The sequence below is a fragment of the Balaenoptera musculus genome, chromosome 15 (assembly GCF_009873245.2).
Source record: "Balaenoptera musculus isolate JJ_BM4_2016_0621 chromosome 15, mBalMus1.pri.v3, whole genome shotgun sequence".
NCBI classification, from domain to species: Eukaryota; Metazoa; Chordata; class Mammalia; order Artiodactyla; family Balaenopteridae; genus Balaenoptera; species Balaenoptera musculus.
Genome location: NC_045799.1, coordinates 79,843,471 through 79,866,150, shown reverse-complemented (window position 1 = coordinate 79,866,150; position 22,680 = coordinate 79,843,471). Strand labels below are relative to the sequence as shown.

At 58.5% G+C, this 22,680-nt stretch overlaps 3 protein-coding genes across 4 annotated transcripts; 1 reads left to right on the top strand and 2 right to left on the bottom strand.

Moving 5' to 3' along the window:
• Positions 1–13: 13 nt before the first annotated feature.
• ALKBH4 (alkB homolog 4, lysine demethylase) lies at positions 14–7,496 on the bottom strand. Of its 2 annotated transcripts, XM_036824394.1 has the most exons (4): positions 7,128–7,496; positions 4,225–4,422; positions 2,991–3,032; positions 31–921 (listed from the first exon to the last, which is right to left on the bottom strand). In XM_036824394.1, the coding sequence occupies exons 1-4, from the start codon at positions 7,467–7,469 to the stop codon at positions 334–336; spliced, it is 1,170 nt and encodes a 389-aa protein (XP_036680289.1). In that variant the 5' UTR covers positions 7,470–7,496; the 3' UTR covers positions 31–333. The 2 variants fall into 2 exon arrangements, with proteins under 2 accessions (XP_036680291.1, XP_036680289.1); XM_036824396.1 differs by lacking the exon at positions 2,991–3,032 and having other exon boundaries at positions 14–921.
• LRWD1 (leucine rich repeats and WD repeat domain containing 1) lies at positions 7,348–14,014 on the top strand. Its single transcript, XM_036824393.1, has 15 exons — positions 7,348–7,547; positions 8,058–8,292; positions 8,390–8,506; positions 8,979–9,119; positions 9,366–9,470; positions 9,736–9,858; positions 9,937–10,051; positions 10,271–10,380; positions 10,591–10,798; positions 11,295–11,367; positions 11,460–11,600; positions 13,057–13,148; positions 13,333–13,488; positions 13,570–13,682; positions 13,777–14,014. Exons 1-15 carry the CDS (start codon positions 7,468–7,470, stop codon positions 13,921–13,923), a joined length of 1,956 nt encoding a protein of 651 aa, XP_036680288.1. The 5' UTR covers positions 7,348–7,467; the 3' UTR covers positions 13,924–14,014.
• On the bottom strand, positions 13,976–18,384 carry POLR2J (RNA polymerase II subunit J). Its single transcript, XM_036824399.1, has 4 exons — positions 18,230–18,384; positions 16,927–17,016; positions 15,314–15,488; positions 13,976–14,530 (listed from the first exon to the last, which is right to left on the bottom strand). Exons 1-4 carry the CDS (start codon positions 18,280–18,282, stop codon positions 14,495–14,497), a joined length of 354 nt encoding a protein of 117 aa, XP_036680294.1. The 5' UTR covers positions 18,283–18,384; the 3' UTR covers positions 13,976–14,494.
• Positions 18,385–22,680: the final 4,296 nt, after the last annotated feature.

Sequence of the window (22,680 nt, the reverse complement as noted above, 5' to 3'; positions counted from 1 at the left end):
TAAGAGAGACAGATAAAGGAGAAAATGACCTGAAGTGGTACCAACGATTTTTAAGCTCAAAGTATGCCACTGCCCTCAAGCTGTGACAAATTAAACAACCCAGGCAAGTGGCCATGGCGCAGGTCAAAGGGGACCGACTTGAGGCCCCTTCCCATCGAGCCAGCTCACGGACAGGGCTCGCGCTGCCGGGCACCAGGGTGTCAAGCGGTCTCCTCTTAAGACCTGAGAAAGACCCTCGGGCTGGGCGCCCCCTTCAGTGCCGGCTAATGGTCCACTCTGGAGCCAGCACCCCCGGCCAGGCCCAGCGCCAGCTCCCGTCCCCGGGCAGGCAGCTCACGTGGGTCTCCCCTGAAAGGAGAGCGAGGTTTGCAGGAGCTCCTGCCCCAGTTCCCGCTGCCTCCCGCCGGGGCCAAACTCGGCAGACAGCTCCCTGAAGGTGGCGCTCACGCGGCGGGCCCCGATGTGCCTGCGGTGGATGGCGTGCTTCCACTGGTGCCGCGCGGCTCGCGTGAGCACCAGCAGAGCGCGGCGGGGCAAGGGCACCGCCACCTCCACCTCCCGGCACGGGACAGACCTGCCGGGGGCCGGCGCGCCTTCCGCCGGGGCCTGCGGGAGGCCGGACGGGGCCAGGCAGAGCAGCAGGCTGCCGGGCGCCTCCCGGGACATGGACAGCACGGTGGGGGCCAGCAGGTTGAGGCTCACCAGCCGCTCCCCCCACAGCCAGCTGTCGTCCAGGTGCGGGTCGATGGCCGAGCCCCGCTCCGGGCAGTAGTCCAGGTTACACTGCTCCACGGGCCGGAAGTCCTCCAGGACGGGGTAGAGGCCCATTCTCCGCACCACCTCCCGGCTGAAGCTGGGGAGGCCCCGGAAGCCGGCGGTCTTCAGCTTCTGTTTCCGAAAGTTGACTTTGGGGCCGTAGTCCTGAAGGATGAGGACAAAAAGCAAGTGGGAAATTGTCTGAGTTTACAGAAATGGCATCACACGCCAGGGCTGAAGAATCCAATCACAGTGACCAAGGCCAGCAAAGATTTCGGACTTCACGGAGCTGACATTCTGGCAGGAGGAGGCCGACACCAAGGAGATAAATATAAACAGCAAACATCAGATGGCGGTAAATGCTGAGGAGAAAAACAAAGCAGGGGAGGCGGATGTGAAGCATCGGGGGGATGTCTCAGCCCAGGTACCCCAGGAAGCAGAGCTAGAGACAAGAGGCCCATGCACGGGTGCTGTCCCCAGGACGTGGTGCTGGGGAGTCGGGAAGGAGGAGCCGAGCGAGGCAGGGCAGGCCAGCCCAAGGCAGCGTTACCCATCTGGTCAACACTGGGTACAACTGGGCTTCAGGACCACAAGGGAGAAGTCTCCACAGGGCCCAGCAGCGGCTCCACTCCTAGCCTCACACCCAAGAGAACTGAAAACACACATCCACACAGAAGTCTGTACTAGAATAGTCACAGCAGCACTATTCACGACAGCCAGAAAGTAGAAACAACCCAAGTGTGCACCAACGGATGAATGATGAACAAAGAGTGGTCCATCCATGCAGTGGAATAATATTCAGCCACGAAAAGCAATGCAGCACTGATACAGGCTGCGAAGTGATGGACCCTGAGAACATCATGCTCAGTGAAAGATGCCCGACACAAAGGCTCATATATTACATAATCCTAGTTATATGAACGTCCAGAAGAGGAAAATCCACAGAGACAGAAAGTAGATTAGTGCCTGCTGGGGAATGAGGGAATGCAGAGTGACGGGGAATGAGGGAATGCAGAGTGACTGGTAATGGGCACGCATCTCCTCTGGGGTGATGAGAATGTTCCAGAACTAGACAGTGGCGATGGTTGCACAACATTGTGGATACACTGAAAACCAAACCAGTGAATTATACACTTGTAATGGGTGGATTTTATGGTTGGTGGCTTCTATTTAAAAAACAAAACAAAAAAACCCTAGGGAGGGGGCTTCCCTGGTGGCGCAGTGGTTGAGAATCTGCCTGCTAATGCAGGGGACACGGGTTCGCGCCCTGGTGTGGGAAGATCCCACATGCCATGGAGCAACTAGGCCCGTGAGCCACAACTACTGAGCCTGCGCGTCTGGAGCCTGTGCTCCGCAACAAGAGAGGCCGCGATAGTGAGAGGCCCGCGCACCGCGATGAAGAGTGGCCCCCGCTTGCCGCAACCACAGAAAGCCCTAGCACAGAAACGAAGACCCAACATAGCAATCAATCAATCAATCAATAAATCTTTAAAAAAACAAAACAAAACAAAAAAACCCTAGGGAGGAGCCTTGTAGAATAGACCTCAGATCTGTGGCCTGAGGGATGAGAGGGGAGCATCTCCCGCACTCCTGCTCCCTCGGGTCCCCATCTAGTGGAGGGCGGCTCCATCTGCTGGTAGAGTCTTTCTCCTTCCCTGTTCCGCATGGCTCAGTGCCCGGGCCAGCCGGCTCCTGCGGGCCACCCCAACCCCTCGGCAGCAGCAGGCAGAAAGGCTGGGACAGGCGGGCCGCGGCCAGGAGACTCCGAGGAACACCCAGGAGGCGGGGGTGACTGCCGTGGGGACAGCAGACAGCAGCAGTGGAGACAAAGGTCGGGCTGGCGGCCAGTGCAGGGCCTTCTGGGGCATGGTGAGGCCTCTGCGTTTACGTTGAGATGGGAGGCCTGGAGGGCCTGTAACAGAGCAGTGACTCGATCCGACCAGATGTCGGTGGGATCACTTCCTCCCTACTGAAACCAACTGAGGAGGGCCGAGGGCTGCCCAGGAAGTGCTAGAGGCAGGTGGTGGCAGCGGCAGGGGGTGTGTGTTCTCAGATTCAGGATATGCTTTGAAGGAATACAGAGCTGACAGGAATTACCAATGAAAGAGAGGAACGTGGAAAGATCCCGGGTTTCTGGCCTGAGCAGGTGAAAGATGGAATTTGCAGAGATGGAGCCACAGCTCAGCTTAGGGATGCCAGGGCTGGAGATACGAGCGCGGGAGCCCCAAACTCACCGATGTGCGGGGCCGGGCCTCGCTGAGATCAGTAAGGAGTGTCTGGAGAAGGAAAAGGAGAGGCCTGAGGACTGAGCCCGAGAACCAGCCGCTGGCTTTAGGCAGGAGGCGGGCGATGGAGGCAGTTTTTGAGTGGGTTAAGCGGGAGCAAGAAGAGAGGACCTGAAGAGAATGGAGAACTCTTCTGAGAAGTTCTGCTGCAGAGACGAGAGACACAGAGCTTACTGGGAGGCCGGTGGGAAAGAGCCAGCCTTGCGGAGAGAAGGGGGCGAAGCGGGACAAGGAGTTCTGAGGAGAGGGGCACAGCCAGCGCGCAGCTGGAGTGGGCTCGGGAAGAAGCCGGGCACAGGCGAGAAGGGAACGTCTGTAGATGCACCTGTTCCCTCAGAGAGGCCCGGTCACCAGTGGGGAGTGAGGAGGGGAAGGAGAGGTTTGGAAGGAGGGCAGCAAAGCGAACGACCTGCCGAGCGGGAAGGGCCCGGCTCGGGACGGAGAGCCAGAGCCAGGGTGGCCGCCAGCAGGAGGGGGCGGGTGCCAGACCCGACCAGGGCCGTGGGTGAGCGGAAAGAGCCTGCCCAAGTGAGAGGAGAAAGGGCGAGGGGCACCTGAGCAAGTGCCCGTACTAACTGGTCACAGGACTGCACATGGGTGGGGACACATGACAGGAGCGGGAGGGAATGTGGAAAGGTGGCCGATGGCTGGTTCGCAGGTCCTGGAGGGGGCGAGGATCGCTGGGGATGAGGAACAGAAAAGGGGAGGAAGGGACTGTGAACCCCGGCAACGGGAAGGTTCAGGATCTGGAGGCCCAAGTATCAAGTGGAAGAGGGGCGGGGAGATTAGAAACTGACGGGGAGGACTTTGGACAGGGGCGTAGGGGGATGGGGGGCAGCTGGCAGCCTTCGGGAAACCCTCTGTGAGGGTCACCAGCACTAGGCCAGCTGGGGAGAGGGCAGACAGAGCTGAGTGGCCGTCTGCCTTTGAGCCCCGCCTCATGGGAAGGTGAGCAGGCCACGCCCAGGCCCTGGCCCTGCCCCTTCCCAACGCACCCCATTCAGCAGCCCTGCCCGCCCCCCCAAACCCCGCCCCGGTCGGGGAGCTTGTCGCCTAATGGCTCTGTGGAGTGGTGGGAGGTGGCTGCAAAGGAAGGCCCTGAGAGGGAGGTGAGCAAAGGGCCTCTGGGGTCAGGAGGCCGGCAGGGCCCCGTGGCGTGACTGCCCTCTCTGGTCCAGCTCACCTGCTTCCTCCGCCCGGACTGTGAGAGCTTCCAGGGGTCGCGGTCCATCAGCCGTACCATCTCAGCTTCTTCCGCCGGGGTCACAAAGTCCTCGATCAGCGTCACGCCTGGGAAGGGGAAGGCCCAGCCTTCAAAGTCGGACTCCTCGGCCCCCACAGCCCAGCCGGTGTCGGCGTAGTAAATGAACCGGTGTGTTTTCTGCAAAAGAGAGACAGGGGTGGGAATTCCCTGGCGGTCCAGCGGTTAGGATTCGGCACTTTCACTGCGAAGGACCCAGGTTCGATCCCTGGTCAGGGAACTAATATCCCGCATGCCACTTGGTGCGGCAAAAAAAAAAAAAAGACAGGGGACAGGGGTCCTGGAGCCACTGGAGCCCTTCCGCACGCCGCACACACACCCCGAGAAGCAGCCCCACCCAGCAGTGCACCCTCCCCTGCAGCACTTTGGGAGGTAGCTGGAGTCTAGAGGGAGGCGGGACCCCTGCCCAGGGCCGCCTCCTGGGAAAGGCCCTCAGCCCCTGCCTTTCTCACTTTCTCGCCTGTAAAAGGGAAGAGAGTATGCAGAACCATTCTTTCATTCTCCATTTTACAGATGAGGTGACTGAGGCTCAGCAAAGTTAAGGAACTAGCCCGAGGCTGCACAGCTGGGGTGCAGTCTCCAAGGCCACACTGTTCCTGCGTCGCTGTGGGGCACTGTCTGCCCTCCCCAGGTTGGTGAGGGTTAAAGGGGAGGACTGTGTGAAGGCAGCCAGCCCTGACCAGGAGCTGGAGAAATCTGCTCCCCTAAAGCTGAGGCCGCGGGCCTGCCCAGGAGGTGAGCAGCACATGCTGGGAGGCCAGAGGGAGAAGCCCTTTCCGGCCATGGTGTGGGTGTCTCTGGGGCCTGCCCTACTCTGTGGCAGCCACTGGCGCTGCCTGAATTTCCCATCAAAAAAGAGCAAAACTGGGAGTTCCCTGGTGGTCTAGTGGTTAGGATTAGGTGCTTTCACCATCATGGCCTCGGTTCAATCCCTAGTCGGGGAACTGAGATCCCGCAAGCTGAGTGGCACGGCCCCATACATACATACGTACATAAAACTTGGGGGAAAAAAACCCACAAAAAACAGAGCAGAACTTGCCCGTCACCCAGAGGAGTGCCAGGCTGACAACCTCCTGTGGCAGGGCCTTCAGGATCTGCCTCTGGTTCTGAGCAGAGGCCACCCTTCTCCTGGGCCTCCAGCCAGTGACCCAGCACAGGCCTGGCCATTTCTGCCCAACGTGGGACTGCCTACCAGGCCGTCTTTGCGCCGGAGCTTCCTGTTGGGTTGGCCAGGACTTTGTCAGATCTACAGGGCAGTCTGAGGTGTTCCCTGCCCAGTGAATTCTGCGTCCTCCCGCTTTATGTCCTACAGGCAGCGCCAGCACCCACACCCCAACCGTGAACCACCACGTCTCTGTCTCCTGGCACCTCACATGGGACACACGGAAAGTTAAGGAGTCATCCCGTACATTGCACTTGTCCCTCAGCCATCAGGTTGGGAAGATGCTACCCCCGCGGTGCCCTGAGCCTCCACGCCCACGGCCATGGGCACAGTTCAGACCTCTGGCAAGATCCGAAAAACTCTTTTTTAAGAAAGTTTTTAACTGTGGTCAAACATATACAACCACATATACGTTATACATAAAATTGATCCTCAGCCACGTTTTAAGTGCACATCTCAGTGTGTTAAGTATATCACATTGTTGTACAACCAATCTCCAGAACTTTCTCACCTTCCAAAACTAAATCTACCCGTTAACACCTCTCCCCCTCCCTTCCCACCAGCCGCTGGCACCCACCATTCTTTTCTGTCTCCGTGAATTTGACTACTTTGGATGCTTTACATAAGTGGAATCATACAGTATGTCTTCTGACTGGCTTATTTCACTCAGCATAACGTCCTCAGGGTTCATCTGTGTGGTAGCACATGCCAGACTTTCCTTTCTTCCTTTTTTAGGACTGAATAATATTCCACTGTACGGATGGACCACATTTTGTTCTTCCTTTTATCTGTCCGTGGACACTTGGGTTGCTTCCACTTTTTAGCTATTGTGAGTAACTCTGCTATGAACATGGGTGTACAGATATCTCTTCATGACCCTGCTTTCAATTCTTTTGGGTCCATATCCAGAAGTGGGATTGCTGGGTCATATGGTAGCTCTACATTTAATTTTCTGAGGAACCGCCACTGTTTTTCACAGGACCTTATGAGCTTTTATCACGGACACTGTGACAGTTTCTTCACTGGCTTCCCAGCCTCCTTTCCTTCCTATCCACTCCTCCCCTTCCCAGGATCTTTCTAAAATTCACAGGTACCTTCCTTTAAAACCCTCAAGAGCTCGCCATGGCCCTCAGAACAAGTCCCGCCTGCCTTCCGTGGTCAGGCCCCACCGGCCTCATTTCCCTCACCTGAAGCATCATCCACCTTCCCCAGGCCTTGGCCCAGCTGGAAGGCCCTTGCCCCGCTCAAAGGCTCTGAGTTCTTTTTTGTTAATTCGTTGGAATGAGTTTCCTCCTTGCCCGTTTCCGTCCAAGGCCTTCTGGAGCCCTCTGCCCTGGTTTTCAGCACCCCCTACTCTCTCCGTGTCGTCTAACCACGGGCCCGTGAAGCTCCCAGCCCCAGACACGGGGTGGGGGGGCTACGTTTGCTGTCAGACTCCCCCCAGGTTCCAGAGGTGAGCTGTGGTCGGACTGCACCCACGTCCCAGCCCCTTTCCCACTCCAGGCCCACTGCTCAAAGCCCTCATCTCCTCACCCCGCAACGCCCCCATCGCCAGGGCATCTGACACGGTTTGATCCGGAGCCCGTCTTCACGGTCAACCCGGGCCTCAGTTTCCCCAGATGAAGAATGGAGTTGTGGGCGCGGCCCCTCTCCCAGCCCTCACCTGCGGGGGGTGCTGCCAGGGCGGGTCACCTCCGCGCTGCCGCTCGCAGATCAAACAGGTCCGGATACCCTTGCAGCCGCATTCCCGAAGGACCTCGGGGGCCGCCACCGCCGCAGCCGCCATCGCCGCGTCCTGGCAGCCAGGGCGCAGGCGCGGGGCCGCGGGCGCCGCTGGGAGTTGTAGTGCGCGCGCAGGGCACGAGGTCCGCGCGGCCGCTTCCTTCCGGTCGTCGCCGCCGACGGATTCGCGCGGCGCCACCTCCTGGAATCGGACAACAGCTGGCGCCAGCACCGGATTCCCGTGCCGCCGATCAGGTCCCCGCGGGCCGCGCCTCCTCGCCATGGGCCCCCTCTCGGCGCGGCTGCTGATCCAGCGGGGGCGACCCAAGACCGACCGGCTGGGGAAGATCCGGAGCCTGGAGTAAGGGCCGGGGCCACACCGCCCTCCACCAGGGCCTGGGTCGGCGGACGGTTGGGAAGAAAACCTGGGACCCTTCCTCTCTCCCTGCCCGGCCCCGTTATCACCCTGTCGGTTCGACAGAGTCTTTAATCATTCGGGACAAACGCCGTTCTCTCGTTATGAGATGGGTCGGGTAGGCCCGGAGCGGCATTACCTCAGAAGAGGGTCCGGGCTGCTAGGGAGACAGTCTTGCGAAAAGAATATGGAGCGACCTGTTGAGAGAATTACAGAGGACTGGGGAGCACAGAAATCCCCCCTAGAGGATCAGGAAAAGCATCCTGGAGGGGGCCAGCTGCCCCAAGTTATAAAGTAGGGACAAGATTAAAGTAGGTGGGGGAATGTTGCAGATCGGCTATGCACGCAGGAGAAATGTCAGGTGCAAAAGCCGTCGGAGGCAACCTGGGCTGCCATGGGTGCCGGGTGGGAGACCTGCCTGCCCCCTGAGCCCGCCCTGTCTGCCCCTCTCCCCAGCCTGTCAGGGCTGGATCTGCTCTCAGAGCACTTGGACCCCAAGCTCCTGAGCCGCCTGAAGCAGCTGCAAGAGCTGGACCTCTCCAACAACCAACTGGAGACGCTGCCCGCCAACCTGGGCCTGTCCCACCTGCGCATCCTCCGCTGCGCCAACAACCAGTTGGGCGATGTCACTGTCCTGTGCCAGTTCCCACAGCTCGAGGAGCTCAGCCTGGAGGGCAACCCCTTTCTGACAGTAAGTGGGCGGCCCCGCATCCCGGGCCAGCACCCTGGGGGCTCGGGCTCAGCCACAGGCTGGGGTGACCCCGAGTCACTCTCCCCTCATCCCCCAGGTCAGTGACAACCTGAAAGTTTCCTTCCTCCTGCCCAAGCTCCGTAAGGTCAATGGCAAGGACGCTTCCTCCACTTGCACTCAGGTGGAGAACCTGAACCGGGAGCTGACCAGCAGGGTAAGGGGCGGGGCGGTGTCTCTGGTGCTTGGGAGCAGTCGGGGGCCTTGAGGAGTGAGTGACAGAACTGGACATTTGGAGGACACCAAGGGGGGTTACAGGGGCTCTCTGTCCCAACCCCAAGTGGCCCTGAGCCCCTAGCCTGACCTGTTGCTTTGAACTTGGCTGTGGCGCTTGGCCTCTTGTCCTTGGAGGTCCTGCCCTCCGCCTTGCAGGCAGGGCCTGGCAGGGGAGGCTGGGATGGTTTCACGGTGACTTTACCCTGGGCCAGCTCCTCCCTTCAGGGGCTGTTTCTCCCTCTGTGTTGCTTGGGTTTGTGCAACCTGCAGCTGAGAAAGCTGTGATTCGGGGAGGCGTCCCAGAGGCGGTGAGGTTGAGACAGCTCTGGCCCTGAGATTAGAGGCAGAGGTGCCACAGAAGGTCCAGGAGAGCTGGGGTGGGCTGAGCCTGAATCTAGTCCCTCTTGTGCCAGGTCACAGCTCACTGGGAGAAGTTCGTGGCCGCACTGAGCCCAGAGGAGGAGGCTGAGAAGGCCCAGGCAGACTTTGTGAGGTCTGCTGTCAGAGATGTCCGCTATGGGCCCGAGTCCCTCAGCGACTTCACCCAGTGGCGGGTATGTCCTCACCCCACTGTGCTGGGAGTCACTTCTCCCAGCTCCTCCCTGGCTGCCACAGCCTGAGCCGCCCTGGAGGTCTCTGGCCATGAGGGGATGTGGGGAGTGGGCAGGTCAGGGAAGGGAAGCCCTATGGGCTGGAAGGACTCTTCCCCAGCTCGGGAAGCACCCTCTGACTGGGCGTCTGGGGAGGGGCTGGAGGCCCCCAGGATGTGCTCAGCTTCCTGATGGCCTGGCCCCACCCAGGTGCAGATGATCTCTGAGGAGCTGGTGGCCTCTGGTGGGACTCAGGTGCATGAGGCAAACATCTCAGAGAGGCCCCCAAAAGCCACCGCTACCCAGGAGCCTAGGGTGAGTGGTTCCATGGGGCCCCCGGGCTCCCAGGGCCTGCCCTGGCCCTTCCCGCCTAGGGAGGCATTAGGGAAGCGGGGCGTCCTGGCAGTGTGCCCAGGAGATGGCCTCCTATGCTCGAGCTGGTTCCCTCTGACCCTGGTACCCCTGGCCTCCCGTACCCATGGGAGGGTGCAGTCCAGCCTCTGATGGGGAGGAAGGAAGCCCTGGGCAGATGGGCGCATGGTCACCAGGCCCTCTGGTTGCCCCGCCCCCTCCTCCACAGGCCAGGCCAGTGGCCTCGAAGCGGCCAGGTGATGTCCCAGTCAACCTCTCTCCCAACAAGCGGGTGTGCACCTCCCCGTTGGCCCAGGTGGAGGGCAGCCCCGTGGGCTCTGCTGGCAGCCAGGTGAGCTAGCAAGGTGGCAGGGGGCGTGTGATGGGAGCAAGGCCTGGGGGCAGCCATGACCCCCCTCTGCTCCCACAGACCGCCCTGCAGCTGGAGCCCCTGCACTTCCTGCAGTGCCACAGCAAGAACAACAGCCCTCGTGACCTAGAGACCCAGCTCTGGGCCTGCGCCTTCGAGCCAGCTTGGGACGAGGGTACATCCTTGGGGGGGGCAGGCAGGGCGAGGGCCACAGGGAACAAGCAGAGCAAGCTTTCTGGGCATGGGGCCTGGGAATACCACCTGCAGGGGGCTGTCTGGGTGGACGGGGGAATCGGGAGGGACAGAGAGCTTAAAGCGTCCTCAGGGTCAGGAGGAGGGGCTGCAGTGGGGGACTTTACAGAGAACGTTTTCACCAGGCTGACCTCTCAAACAGGGCAGGCAGGGGCCACGTCCCAGACCGTGGCCACGTGTGGCGGGGAGGCCGTGTGTGTGATCGACTGCCAGACGGGCATCGTACTGCACAAGTACAAGGCGCCTAGTGAGGTGAGTGTCGGGGCCCCGCTCCTGCAGGGTGGCAGGCAGAGCCTTGGCTCCTGGGGGTAGGAGCGCTGGGGTCGGGGGGCCGGACTTGGCCACCTACTCACCAGGTGACCTTTCTCTTTGATGCTGGGCTCCTGTTCCCGGGCCGGATCCTGCACGCGTGTGCACATGTGTAGTTCTGCCCCTCGGTGACCCCTCCCCTTCCCTCCCCAGGAGTTCTTCTCGGTGGCCTGGACAGCCCTGACAGTGGTCACACAGGCAGGCCACAAGAAGCGCTGGAGCGTGCTGGCAGCTGCAGGCCTGCGGGGCCTGGTCCGGCTGCTGCACGTGCGGGCCGGCTTCTGCTGCGGGCTCATCCGGGCCCACAAGAAGGCCATTGCCACTCTCTGCTTCAGCCCCACGCATGAGACCCACCTCTTCAGTAAGACCCTCGCCCCGAACCTCCGGGGCTCCCTTAGCACCCGTCCTGCAGCCTGACGCCTCAGGACTCCTTCCTGGGATGGCAGGGAGCTCCTGTGGCTGGCGGGCCTCATGCTGGCTGCCAAAGTCAGCGCAGACCGGTAGGAACATCGAGGCTTCATGGACAACTGACCAGGCTTCAGATTCTGTCTCTTCCCCCAACCTGCTCTGTGGCTTTGGAGGTTTCTGACAACCTGGGCCACGTCTGTGACCTGGGTGGATCCCCTGGCCCTCTGGGTGTGATGAGGGTGTTATCTCAGCAGAGACCTGCGGGATGTGGCTGCCTGGCATGGGGCACGTAGGTTAGAGCAAGATAAGGATGGTAGGCCCTGGAGTCTTTCTCCCAGCCGTGGCCCTCCCTCCCTGCCTTGGGACCGCGGTCTCAGCCTGGGATGCAGCCTGCAGGAGGGAGCAGGGCCTCCTCAGGGCCACCTCTCTCCTTCCCATCCCCTCCTCAGCGGCCTCCTATGACAAGCGGATCATCCTCTGGGACATCGGGGTGCCCAACCACGATTACGAATTCCAGGCCAGGTGATGCTTGGAGGCAGGGCCTTGGGGGGTGGGCGTGGGGGTGGGCACACACCTGAGTCTGTGGCCTCACGCCCTCCCCTCACCTGCCGCAGCCAGCTGCTCACGCTCGACACCGCCTCCATCGCCCTGCGCCTCTGCCCCGTCGCCTCCTGCCCGGATGCTTACTTGCTGGCCGGCTGCGAGGGCGGCTGCTGCTGCTGGGACGTGCGGCTGGACCAGCCTCAGAAGAGGAGGTGAGAACGGGCAGGGATGCCCTGGAAGCCAGTCCTCGGAGCCGGGCGGCCCCCAGTCCAGGTGTCTGACCCCAGGCACACCTGCTGCAGTGATGGCCACACCATGCCCCCTGCCCTGGGCAGCCAGAGGCTGTTTTCACGGGCCTCCTCACAGGGCTGTCCTGTCCCCACCTCCTGCCCATCTCTTGAGGAAAGGTCCATTCCCTCTCTGGGCTTGATCACCTCATCACTGCCCAGGTCCTGCCACTCACCAGCAGCGTGACCTTCCTTTGTCCAACATGATTTTGTCACCCACAAAGTGGGGACAGTAAGTCACATCCCAGGGCTAGTGGAGAACAATGGGATGGTGTCTGGGCCAGGAGAGGGTCCAGAAGGGCCAGGTGGAGGCTTGTGGCTCCTCTGTACCACCTGGGAGGCCTGAGACAGTGCTCGGCAGGGGTCCCCTGGCCTTGTGGGGACCTCAGAGCCTGGTGGGGGAGACGGGCATTAAAACCCCACAAAGCATGATTGACGTCAGCTACAGAGGAAGGAGAATAAGGTGCTCCGAGAGGAGCAGGGAGGCCGAGGGGACTCTGAGGTGACCAGTGGCGGATGGACAGGTCCTCAGGCTCATGCTCTCCGTGAGCCCCAAGGGAGTCAGGTGGGCAGAGGCAGGAAGGGTGCTCACACGGGGAAGTGCAAAGGGCCCGTGGCAGGGAGAGCTGGCCACAGCTTGGAGACCTGGAGGGAGTGGCACAGGTGAGGTGGCAAGGTTGCCTGGGCCAGGGGATACTGGCCCTGTGGGCCCTGGTGAGATCTTGAATTTTATCCTGAGCGCGGGGAAAAGCGTGGGAAGAATTTTAGGGCAGGTGGCAGGAGGGAACTGTAGTGACCCCTCAGCACAGACCGTGGCGGTTGTCCAGCCAGGTGTTGGTGGCGTCTCCCTGCCACACCTGGGAGTCAAGCTCTGGGCCTGCCTCCTCCCTCCCTGCCTGGTCCCCAAGTCCTGTGGCATCTCCCCCACGTCTCAGATGTGTCTGCTGCTCGTGGTTGGTACTCGGCTGCCTTTCTGGCTCTAGGACTCCGGGCAGCTGCTGGGTGGCCTCTCCAGTGTGACCGCACCCTCTCTCAGCTTGGAAACATTCAGCAGCCACTCCCCACTGTCCTCAGGGTCAGAGCAAACCCCTCCCCAGTCTCTGGGCCTAGAAGCGCCCACTCGGCCAGTGAACTGCTCACCTCACTCGGCCTCAGAGGCGCTGCCTCACTCCGGAGCCCTTCCTGCCCACGTCCCCGCGCCCCCTAAATTGCCACCGCCTGTGACTCGGCACACTCAGGTGCTGGCTCCCGCTTCCAGGGCCTGGAACCCAGGGAGGGCCCAGAGTAAGTGCCCAGCAGGTGTCTGCATGAGCGAGCAGCCGTGTGTGTGCAGCTCTTCCTGCAGCCTTCCTGGCTGACCAGCACTTCCGCTGCCCCACAGGGTGTGTGAAGTGGAGTTCGTCTTCCCCGAGGGCTCTGAGGCAACTGGGCGGAGAGTGGACGGGCTGGCGTTCGTGAATGAGGACGTCGTGGGTGAGCGAGCTTAGCTCGGGACAGTCTGGCTTCCTGGGACCCAGATGGGCCCTGGTCAGGCCTTCTGGGGTCACTTCTCCCTGGGCTGGGGTTTAGGTCCGAGGGCTTCGGAGGGGTCCCCACTGTGGGACACGAGTCGCCCAGTGAGGGGCCCCCGGGCACAGTTCTTCGTTCTCCCCGACAGCCTCCAAGGGGAGTAGCCTGGGCACCATCTGCCTGTGGAGCTGGAGCCAGACGTGGCAGGGCCGGGGCAGCCGGTCCACAGTGGCCGTCGTGGTCCTGGCCCGGCTGCAGTGGTCGCCCACCGAACTCGCCTACTTCTCACTCAGCACCTGTCCTGGTGAGTCACCTGCCGGCCGCCCCCAACCCTGCACCTCTGGGAGCTCCGCCCCACCTCAGATTCCCATCTCTGTGCTGGCAGATGAGGGGACGGTGCTCTGCGGGGACGAGGAGGGCAACGTGTGGATCTACGACGTCAGGCCCCTGGTGGCGCAGCGGCCCTCGCCGCCGGCCGCCCCGCAGGCCCCCACGCAGGTAGGCACGCGCTCTGCTGTCCCCGCCGGGGCTGGGGCTGCCCGGGGGCCCGCGTCAGGAAGCAGGAGCCCAGCGCCCTCTCTCTCCCCTCCAGATCCTTAAGTGGCCCCAGCCCCGGGCCCTGGGCCAGACAGTGAGCAGAACCATGGTGAACATGGTGGTGGCCGACCCCACCTTTACCTACCTCACGGCACTGACGGACTCCAACATCGTCGCCATCTGGAGGAGAAACCGGCCTTGACTGTGCGACGCAACTTATTCAGCTTTTGGGGTCGTGAGGGGGATCTTCTTATCGGTGACTATTTTTTATTAAAGTCGACTATGTAAGAGAAGCCTGGGGGGAGCTGTTTGGGGGCCCCATCGGGTGTCCCCCGCTGAGTGAGGCAGGCAGGCAGGCCCGGCAGCTGGGGCTCCTAGGGCAGGGACGCCTGGAAGCACGTGAGCTTTCAGTGCCTCCTGCTTGAGACGCCGCCGGGCAGCCCCAGGTTCCCGGGTTTTGTCCAGAATGAGTTCGTTCCTGCCACCCTCTCAGACAGTTCTATCTGGCTCTCTGGGCCAGTCCTGAAACGAGGCCCCCGAGTGGCTCCGGAACAGGTCCTCCACCTCCACTGGACTGACCCAAGGCTGTGAAGTCACCTCTGCTTCAGACCGCAGCTGGGTCTTTTCCTGCCACACTTTATTAGGAAGGTAAAACAGACTCTATGTACAGGGCACATCGGTGTCAGGGGTGAGGGACTTTCTACAAGGAGGCCCACGGCTGGAGGAAGTGCTTCTGTCCACCTGGTGCCTGGAGAAGGGCCGGGTGCAGCCCACTACTCGATTCCTTCTTGCTTGTCTTTGATGGCCACCTGAGGGACAGGAAGGAGGCGGCGCCCTGAGCTGGATTGGCTGGGTGAGGATGTTGGAAACGCAGCCGCAGCCTCCCTGACCAAGGGCTGCCAGGACCTTGGCCAGGGGCCCCAAACGGTTCCGGGCACTGAGTAGCCAGCACCCCAGGGACCCTCTAGCCAGCCCTACCCACCCCACCATGACTTCTCTGCAGCACAGGTCCTGCTGCCTGGAGTGGGAGGGAGTCGGGGGAGCAGAGGTGCTTCCTGGCGAGCCTGTGACTGACAGATTGAAAATCTGACAAGCCGTGGATCTTTCCCACTCTAAATTGTGTCTAGACTTTGACGCCCCCTGCGTGAGCAGACGTGACCACACCCATCTGGCCTTCTTGATGGTGGTACCCCAGGATAAGATAAGCTGCCCCCTAGACAGACAAACCACAGGGCAGCCGGCACCACAGGGAAGAGGCGTGGAGGGACAGCCCCAGGCAGCAGGCCCCTCGCTTCCACGGGGACCACGAGAGCACAAAGGGCGACCCTGGGCACTGGGTGAGGTCCCACCCTTGGGTGCAGACAGCAGGCCCCAGGCCTCACCCCCATGACCCCTCAGCCCACACTTCCCGGACGCTGTGGTGTACACCCCTGTTCTGTCATCACCTCCGCCCAGCCCCCATTTGCCCCACCGAATCAATCAGAGGAAACAACCCGGGGATCGTCCTAGGTGTGGGCATGAGCACGCTGCAGCTGTGGCCACACAGGCTGGCGTCCAGACGCACCCCAGCCCCTCCGGCACATCCAGCTCACCCGGAATCGCTCTTCCAGCAGGGAGAGCTCGCTGATGAGGTCTGTGATGGCATTGGTGAAGGCCTCCTGGGGGCTGTAGTCCGGTGTGGTCTGCACGCGGATGATGATCTTGTGTTCCAAGGGGTGGGGGACTTTGTAGCCAGCAAACAGCACCTGTGGGTCCTTCAGCAGCTGCCTGAGACACAGGGATGGGCGGGGTGGGGGGTGGTGGTGAGCCTAGGGCCCTTGGGGCTCTGGCCCCTTGTGGCCTTCCAGGCCTTCTAACCAAGGGTCTTCCCGTTGGGTTGGGGCCTGTAAGCAAATGCAGCTGCTCTCGATCTTTAGTCTGTGTTGTGTGATGTCGTTGTCACCACCTCCCAACCCCTGCAAAAATGTCCAAGTAAAATAGACACGTGAAGAAGATACAGCATGTGGGGACTCCTCCCATACACACACCTACATCCATGAGGGTCAACGACCCTACCTAGTAAACACGGGTTCCAGGAACCTCTTCCCTCAGGAGACGTCAGGGACCCTCAACGGCCCCAAAGAAACCTCCCTAGGCAGTAAAAATCCAGCTAGTGTTCAGGAAAAAAAAAGCCCCGTTCCCAGCCCCAAAAGAGCATCTGGCACAGCAAATAAAGGCAGCCGGGGGAGAAGGCCCCAGGCTCTGAGCACTTAATGAAGTGAAAACGGAAATCCTCTGGGCAACGCGGGCTGGCGCTGCCGTCCACACACATGGGCTCCTGGTCCGCGAGGCTATGGGGAAGTGAAGCCTGAATCGTGAGCTTTGCCCTCGGCGCCTGGGGGTTTTCTCCAGATCAGCTCCCTGAAGTGTGAGCGCTGGGGGGGTGTGGGGGCTGGCACAGGTGGGAACACCGGGCTTACACAGTGGGGGAGGGTGGGGGGCAGCAGGGCCCCAGGAGAGCCTGGGTGCACCACTGGCTTGGCGCCGGGCAGGAGGCAACCAACCGCACAGAAGATGGGCAACTCTGCCCCCTACTCACACCAGAAGACCAGACAAGCTCCTGCCCACGGTCTCAAACATGCAAACCTGGGAAAGGCATGGCTTCACTGATGGCACTTTTCAGCAGCGAAATGACAAGTCTCTGGCCAATCCTATTGCTGGCCACCTACCAGGCCAGGACTTCACTGGTGCAAACACCCACCATCCAATATCAGGAACCCACCAGGGCACCGGATGACCACAGAGACCCTCTCCCACCTCCTTCCCTTATTCTACTAAGTTACAATCTCTGGCACATACATTTTAGAATGCCAGGTGTCACTGAGGTCACTGTCACAAATGGGGGCGGGGTGGGTGGCCAAAGCTGAATGCGTCTCCATGCTTGTGAGCACAGAGCCCCAAGCGGGCCTTCTTTCCGGTGGCTCGCTGCACATTCACTTCCTTTAGTCAGGTAACTGAGCCAACACAGAAAAGTGGCTACGTGAACAGATACTGGTCACTGTAATTTTGAAGAAAAGGTACTGGGATGTGTGAATTCCTACAGCCAGCACCAAGAAGGACTTCCTGGAGCTCAGAGAGACTTGAGAACATCTCCTGGAACTTGAGCTTGGCCTCTCAAAGAGCCCCCTTAAACATAACCCCCAAAAGCCTTTGACTTGGAACTTACGATTTAATGATGTTTCCTAGCGTATGGTCTTCCTTGTTGATGGTGAACAAACAGGCATTGGGTACCTTGGTGTCCTTGTTAATGGTGATCCTAAGGGAGAGGCAGAGGCAACAGGTTGGTGGGGAGGGCCGGGGCTTCCCTCCTCCCCGGAGTCTAAATCCTGCCCTTCAAGGCAGGCTCAGGTCCCACCTCCTCCTGGAAGACTTTCCCATCTCCTCATCCCATAAAGTCCTCTGTGACTCAGAGTAGCACTGTGGCTATACCCCAAACCCAGCCACGCCTGGTTCTGTGGGACCCTCATCTCACCTCTGGATTACTCCTTCCTAAAGCAGAGCCTCTCAACCTTGGCACCACTGACATTTTAGGCCAGAAAATTCTTTTCTGTAGGGGGGCTGTCTGGTACACTGTGGGGTATTAGCAGTACCTCTACCACTAGATGCCAGGAGCATTCCCTTTATGACAACCAAAAATGTTTGCAGACTTTGCCAAAGTCCTCTGGGAGGCAAAATGGCCCCCGGTTGAGAACCACCGCTCTCAAGGGTGACTGAAGTGGCTGGTAGGGGCTAGACCGCAGAGCAGAGCCCTGGATACCAGGCAGTTAAGAGAAGGAAAAGCCAGCGTTTAAGATGGTCTTCTTTGTGCTAAGCCCTGGACTAAGCGCTTTACATAAATTACCTAATTTAATCTCCCCTTAGAGAAAATTCTGTGATTTACTACAGTAATAAGCCCGTTTTCCTTATTAATAAGATGAGGAGAGTGGGCCTCAGGCAGATTGTCACTTGCCCAAAGGCACAGAGTTCTGAAGTGGGGGATCCAGGAGCCAAGCCCAGTCTATCTGAGCACTGGATTACATTTCCCTTCACCTGCAGGCAATGAGGAGTCACTGGAGGTTTTACACCGGCGAATGAAGATCCGGTGTGAGTCTCAGAGCCATCATTCTGGCTGCAGCAAAGAGGATAAAGGTGGCGGGCGGGAAGACGAGTGACGGGGGCTACCAGATCCCAGAGGAAAAGGACTTTGGAGCCAGACACACAGGGTTCGAATACAGACCGGCCACTTTCTGTGCGCCTGGGAAAGTTACTTAACCTCTCTGAAGCTCGGTTTCCTCATCTGCAAAATGGGGAGACTCACCCACCTAGGACTGTCTTAAGTTTGGCAGACTCAAGTGTGAAGCGCTCTGCGGAGCTCGAGCAAAACCTGCTTCTGTCCCCCCGGCAGAGGACGGGCAGAGAAGCCCCAGAATCTGTGGGCGCTGACGGTCGAGGGTCCGCGACTCTCTCCCACCCAGGCCGGTTCCACTTACTTCTTCTCGCCCTCGAAGAGCAAGAACGACTCGAAGGCGGGAGGCGCGTTCATCCTAGCGTCGCAGCAGCCTCCCAAGCCTCAGTTGCAGCCGCCGCCACCTCCAGAACTCGACCTACATAACTCGACCACTTCCGGGTTAGCGGCTGCTTCCGGATTATGCCGGCAGTGCCAAACCCATGTGAGGATCGGCTCGTTGCCCTCTATCGGTCTGGAGGATCTTGCGCAGGCGCGAGAAAAGCCTGCCCGAGGGAGAGGGAGGCTGGTGGCTCTGCGCATGCGTGAGTCGGGAAGGTCCTCTCTTGGGCTCACCTGCGGGCATGTTTTGACGCATGCTCCTAACGCTGGGGGCAGCTCTTTTGGTTCTGAGACATAATTTGTCTACGCTAAGCCGGAACCCTGAGCTCTTCTCTCTGCTCCCTTTGCCCCTTGATCCCTCTTTGGAAATGTGCCCTTGGAATACATGGCAAGAGGCTCCTGAATGGAGAATGGAGCCTTGGGTTAGTGGGCAGGTGTGGCCAGCCGGGGCGGAAGAAGCCTCCCCTGGGCTAGACTGTTGTGTATGGATAATCCACCTGCCAAGGCAAGCTGCTACATGACTCCTGGCTGGGTTGTTACTGGTTTACCAGGTGGGCTTGTAGCCTAGTGAGGTTCTTGTTAGAGGAGCAGTTGGGTGAGGGCCGGGGAGGCGGCAAGTGTATGCTGGTGGGGAGAAAAAAATGTTGCCTGCCATTTCAGTAAACAAAGAATTGCCGCCATCAAGCCATCAGCCCCTGACGGTGTGCCCTGAGGGGAATTCACGATGGAGAAAAACAGGATACTGGCCCTAGATAGTTAAGATGCATATCTAGGAATCATTTCAATGCCCAGATTCTTTCATCTTCCCGAAGAAAACTGCTGAAATCATTAACTTGAGATGTCTGTCTTTTGTGATTAGCGGTAATCTTTTGATGCTTGACTACATGGGTTTTGTTTGTTTTTCAGCAAAAAACTCCTGTGTATCCTGGCTCCTCCCTTACCGCTTTGGAACAGTTCCTCAGAGCAATCTTAGAGGCTGTCTCCCAGGCTATTGTCCTCAGTAAGGTCCCCCATGCAGGAACTTCCCTGGTGGTCCAGTGGTTAAGACTCTGAGCTTCCACAGGGGGCACAGGTTTGATCCCTGGTCGGAGAAGTTCTGCATGCCGCTCAGTGCGGCCAAAAACCCCCAGAAAACAAACAAAAAACCACCCCCACGACTCTCAGGAATTCCCTGGCGGTCCAGTGGGTTAGGACTCGGCGCTTTCATTGCCGGGGCCCAGGTTCGATCCCTGGTCGGGGAACTAGAATCCCACAAGCCACGTGGCACGGCCAGAAACCCAAAAAATCATGCATAAGGCGCTTCCCTGGTGGCGCAGTGAATAAGAATCCGCCTGCCAGTGCAGGGGACACGGGTTCGAGCCCTGGTCCGGGAAGATCCCACATGCCGCGCAGCAACTAAGCCCGTGCGCCACAACTGCTGAGCCTGCGCTCTAGAGCCCGCGAGGCACAACTACTAAGCCCACATGCCTAGAGCCCGCGCTCCGCTACACGAGAAGCCACCGCAATGAGAAGCCCGCGCAGCGCAGCAAAGAGGAGCCCCCGCTCGCGGCAACTGGAGAAAGCCCGCGCGCAGCAACGAAGACCCAACACAGCCAAAAAAATGAATAAATAAAATTTAAAAACTATTTTTAAAAAATCCCCCACAACTCGCAACTTTTAGGTTGTGCATTTTTGGTTTGGTTTTGTTTTCAGTCAACACAGGTATGAGAGGAACTTGAAGGGATAAGTGTATGAGTGGGTTTGGGTTGGTTGATATGTTGCAGACTACAGCTTAGCATAAAAGTCCCACCTGAGCGGTTTGAAGCAACAGGGGCTGGGGTCTCAGATTGGCTACTGAAGCCCTAACAGCTTTCCAGCTGTTTCTTAAAGGCTGGGGAACAGCTGAGGAGCCCCCAAGGAAATCTGGAGCTCCCCCATCACTTCCCGGGAAGGACTCTTTCCTACTTAAGCTTTGAGACCTGGGGTGAGAAAATGTCATTTGCTGGAGGCCCACACCAACCTTGACTCTCCAGGCCAAGTGGGTGGGGGCCTCTTTAACTGCGGAGGAATAGAAGGCAATGACAGTAATGATGCCCCTTCACCCATCAGAGTCATCCTGGGAAAGTTTGGGCCAAGGATGCTACTGAGAAATAAAATATTGCCTGCCACGTCAGTAAACAAAAGATGTGGCAGCCGTCAGCGACTGCAGCCCTGCCCCCAACGGTGAGCCCTGAGGGAATTCAGGAAGGAAACAAAGAATACCTGCCAGCTAGCCATCATCAGACTGCAGCCACCCCCAGGGGTGCAGCTTGATGAAACTCAGGATGTGAAAACACGGGATACTGGCCCCAGATAGCTGAGGTACATATCAAAGGAATGATTTCTGTGAGCCCAGACTCTTACATCTTCCCATACAAAGAAAAGCGCTAAATTCCTTAACTTGAGATATCTGGTTTTCTTTAACAGTAATCTTTTGATGTTCAGACTACCTGCCCTTTGTTGCAAAACTCCTATATATCCTGACTCCCCCTCACCTCCTCAGAGCAGTTTTCTCGGGGTTACTTAACATGCTGTCTCCCCGGCTTGAAGTCCTCAGTATGTCCACCGAATAAAACGTAACTCTCAACCTTTAGGTTGTGCATTTCTTTTTTCAGTTGCCACTACTGAGAAAGGAAGGGGGCAGGGCACAAACTTTAAAAGAATGACATAGCCTCTGAGGACATAAAGTGGTTAGAACTGATTAGGCCCAAGATGGCGAAGAATCTGCTTCCAGTAGAACTTGAGCCTCATTATATGCTCATTGCAATACATCAGCATATGCTAAATGACACACCCACAGGCACCGTGACAGCTCTAAGGCTGATCATAAAAGGCCAAAAAGTGGGTCACAACTCCTGGAAATCTCTGCCCCTTCCCCAAAGTAGTTGGAATAATCCTCCCACTCATTAGCCTATGAAATTCCCCTCCCCCTAAAAACTAACAACCCCATACCCTGGGGCCTCTTGCCTTCTGAGTTGGCCCACACTCAGTCTATGGAATGTGTATCTCCCTGAATAAACCTGCTTTCCCTTGGCTCGCTCTTGAATTCTTTCCTGCAAGAAGCCAAGAACCCATACTTGGCGACCCGTCCCAGGGACTCACCTGAGACCTGGGGCCTGACAGTCCTCTTGTGCCCCACTTTTTCCTGCAACACTACCATTGCCAGGATTGCAGGGACCTGGCGGTGATGAGGCTGGCCTGGCCTTAACTGGGCTGCGGGACAGGATGGGGAGAGAATTTTAACTCAGAAGGGGCTTCCCTCCCTGCCACTGTGGAAGTCTGTCCTCTCTAGGGAGTTCTGGTCACACTTGCCCTTTGATTCTCTGACCAACGTGAGATCCTGAGCTCCAGAAGTTGTCAGCCCCCCAAAGAGTTTTCAGCAGCTCAATTTTGGTGTGCCCCGATAGGAGTCCAAATGACCATTCCCATCTTCTCCTTAGTCTAAGGGAGACAGGCCTGCCTGGCACCACCGTGGAAGGGGCGGCTAGAACATAGGGTGCTAAGAAACAATTTCCAACCTTGGAAATAAGGGGAAGGGGGAGTGTGTGGCATATCCCAACAACGCCATACTGGAGCACTGCTGAACCGGCCTGACCAGGGGTTATTTAAATATCTAGGGCAGGGCTTCCCTGGTGGTGCAGTGGTTAAGAATCCGCCTGCCAATGCAGGGGACGTGGGTTTGAGCCCTGGTCCAGGAAGATCCCACATGCCGTGGGGCAACTAAGCCCGCGTGCGTGCCGCAACTACTGAAACCCATGTGCCTAGAGCCCATGCTCCACAACAAGAGAAGCCAGCGCACCACAACGAAGAGTAGCGCCCCCCACAGGCTCACGGCAACTAGAGAAAAGTCCGCACACAGCAACGAAGACCCAACGCAGCCAAAAATAAATAAATAAATAAATTTTAAAAAAGCATACATTAAAAAAAGCAGGGGTTTTAGAAATAAATAAATAAATATCTAGGGCAGAGATCGTCAAAATGTGAGGGCTCCGGGACCAAATCAAGCCTGCCACCTGTTTTTGTATTTAAGGTTGCATTGGAACATGCCATGCCCATTGGTTTCCTCATTGCCTGTGGCTGCTTTTGTGCTACAAGAATAATGGTGACCAAAACCTGCATGCCTGGGCCTTTGCCAAAAAAGTTTGCCAATCCCTAATCTTGGGGAATGGACCTGTGTTTGACTTTTTTTTTTTTTTTAATAATTTATTTTTTAAAATTATTTTTTATTTATTTATTTTTGGCTGCGTTGGGTCTTCGTTGCTGCGCGGGCTTTCTCTAGTTGTGGCGAGTGGGGGCTACTCTTCATTGCGATGCATGGGCCTCTCACTGCAGTGGCCTCTCTTGTTGTGCAGTACG

Bases quoted from the DNA above. Each gene is read 5' to 3' on its own strand.
- POLR2J (XM_036824399.1), bottom strand. From the start codon at position 18,282: ATGAACGCGCCTCCCGCCTTCGAGTCGTTCTTGCTCTTCGAGGGCGAG. The intron at 17,017-18,229 runs GTAAGTGGAACC...CCTCTCCCTTAG, and splicing joins CTCTTCGAGGGCGAGAAGAA to GATCACCATTAACAAGGACA. The intron at 14,531-15,313 runs GTGAGCTGGATG...CCTGTCCCTCAG, and splicing joins TGCTGGAAGAGCGATTCCGG to GTGGCCATCAAAGACAAGCA.
- LRWD1 (XM_036824393.1), top strand. From the start codon at position 7,468: ATGGGCCCCCTCTCGGCGCGGCTGCTGATCCAGCGGGGGCGACCCAAG. The intron at 10,381-10,590 runs GTGAGTGTCGGG...TTCCCTCCCCAG, and splicing joins AGTACAAGGCGCCTAGTGAG to GAGTTCTTCTCGGTGGCCTG. The intron at 13,149-13,332 runs GTGAGCGAGCTT...TCTCCCCGACAG, and splicing joins CGTGAATGAGGACGTCGTGG to CCTCCAAGGGGAGTAGCCTG.
- ALKBH4 (XM_036824394.1), bottom strand. From the start codon at position 7,469: ATGGCGAGGAGGCGCGGCCCGCGGGGACCTGATCGGCGGCACGGGAAT. The intron at 3,033-4,224 runs GTGAGCTGGACC...TTCCTTCTCCAG, and splicing joins AGTCCGGGCGGAGGAAGCAG to ACACTCCTTACTGATCTCAG. The intron at 922-2,990 runs GTGAGTTTGGGG...CTCATCCTTCAG, and splicing joins AGGCCCGGCCCCGCACATCG to GACTACGGCCCCAAAGTCAA.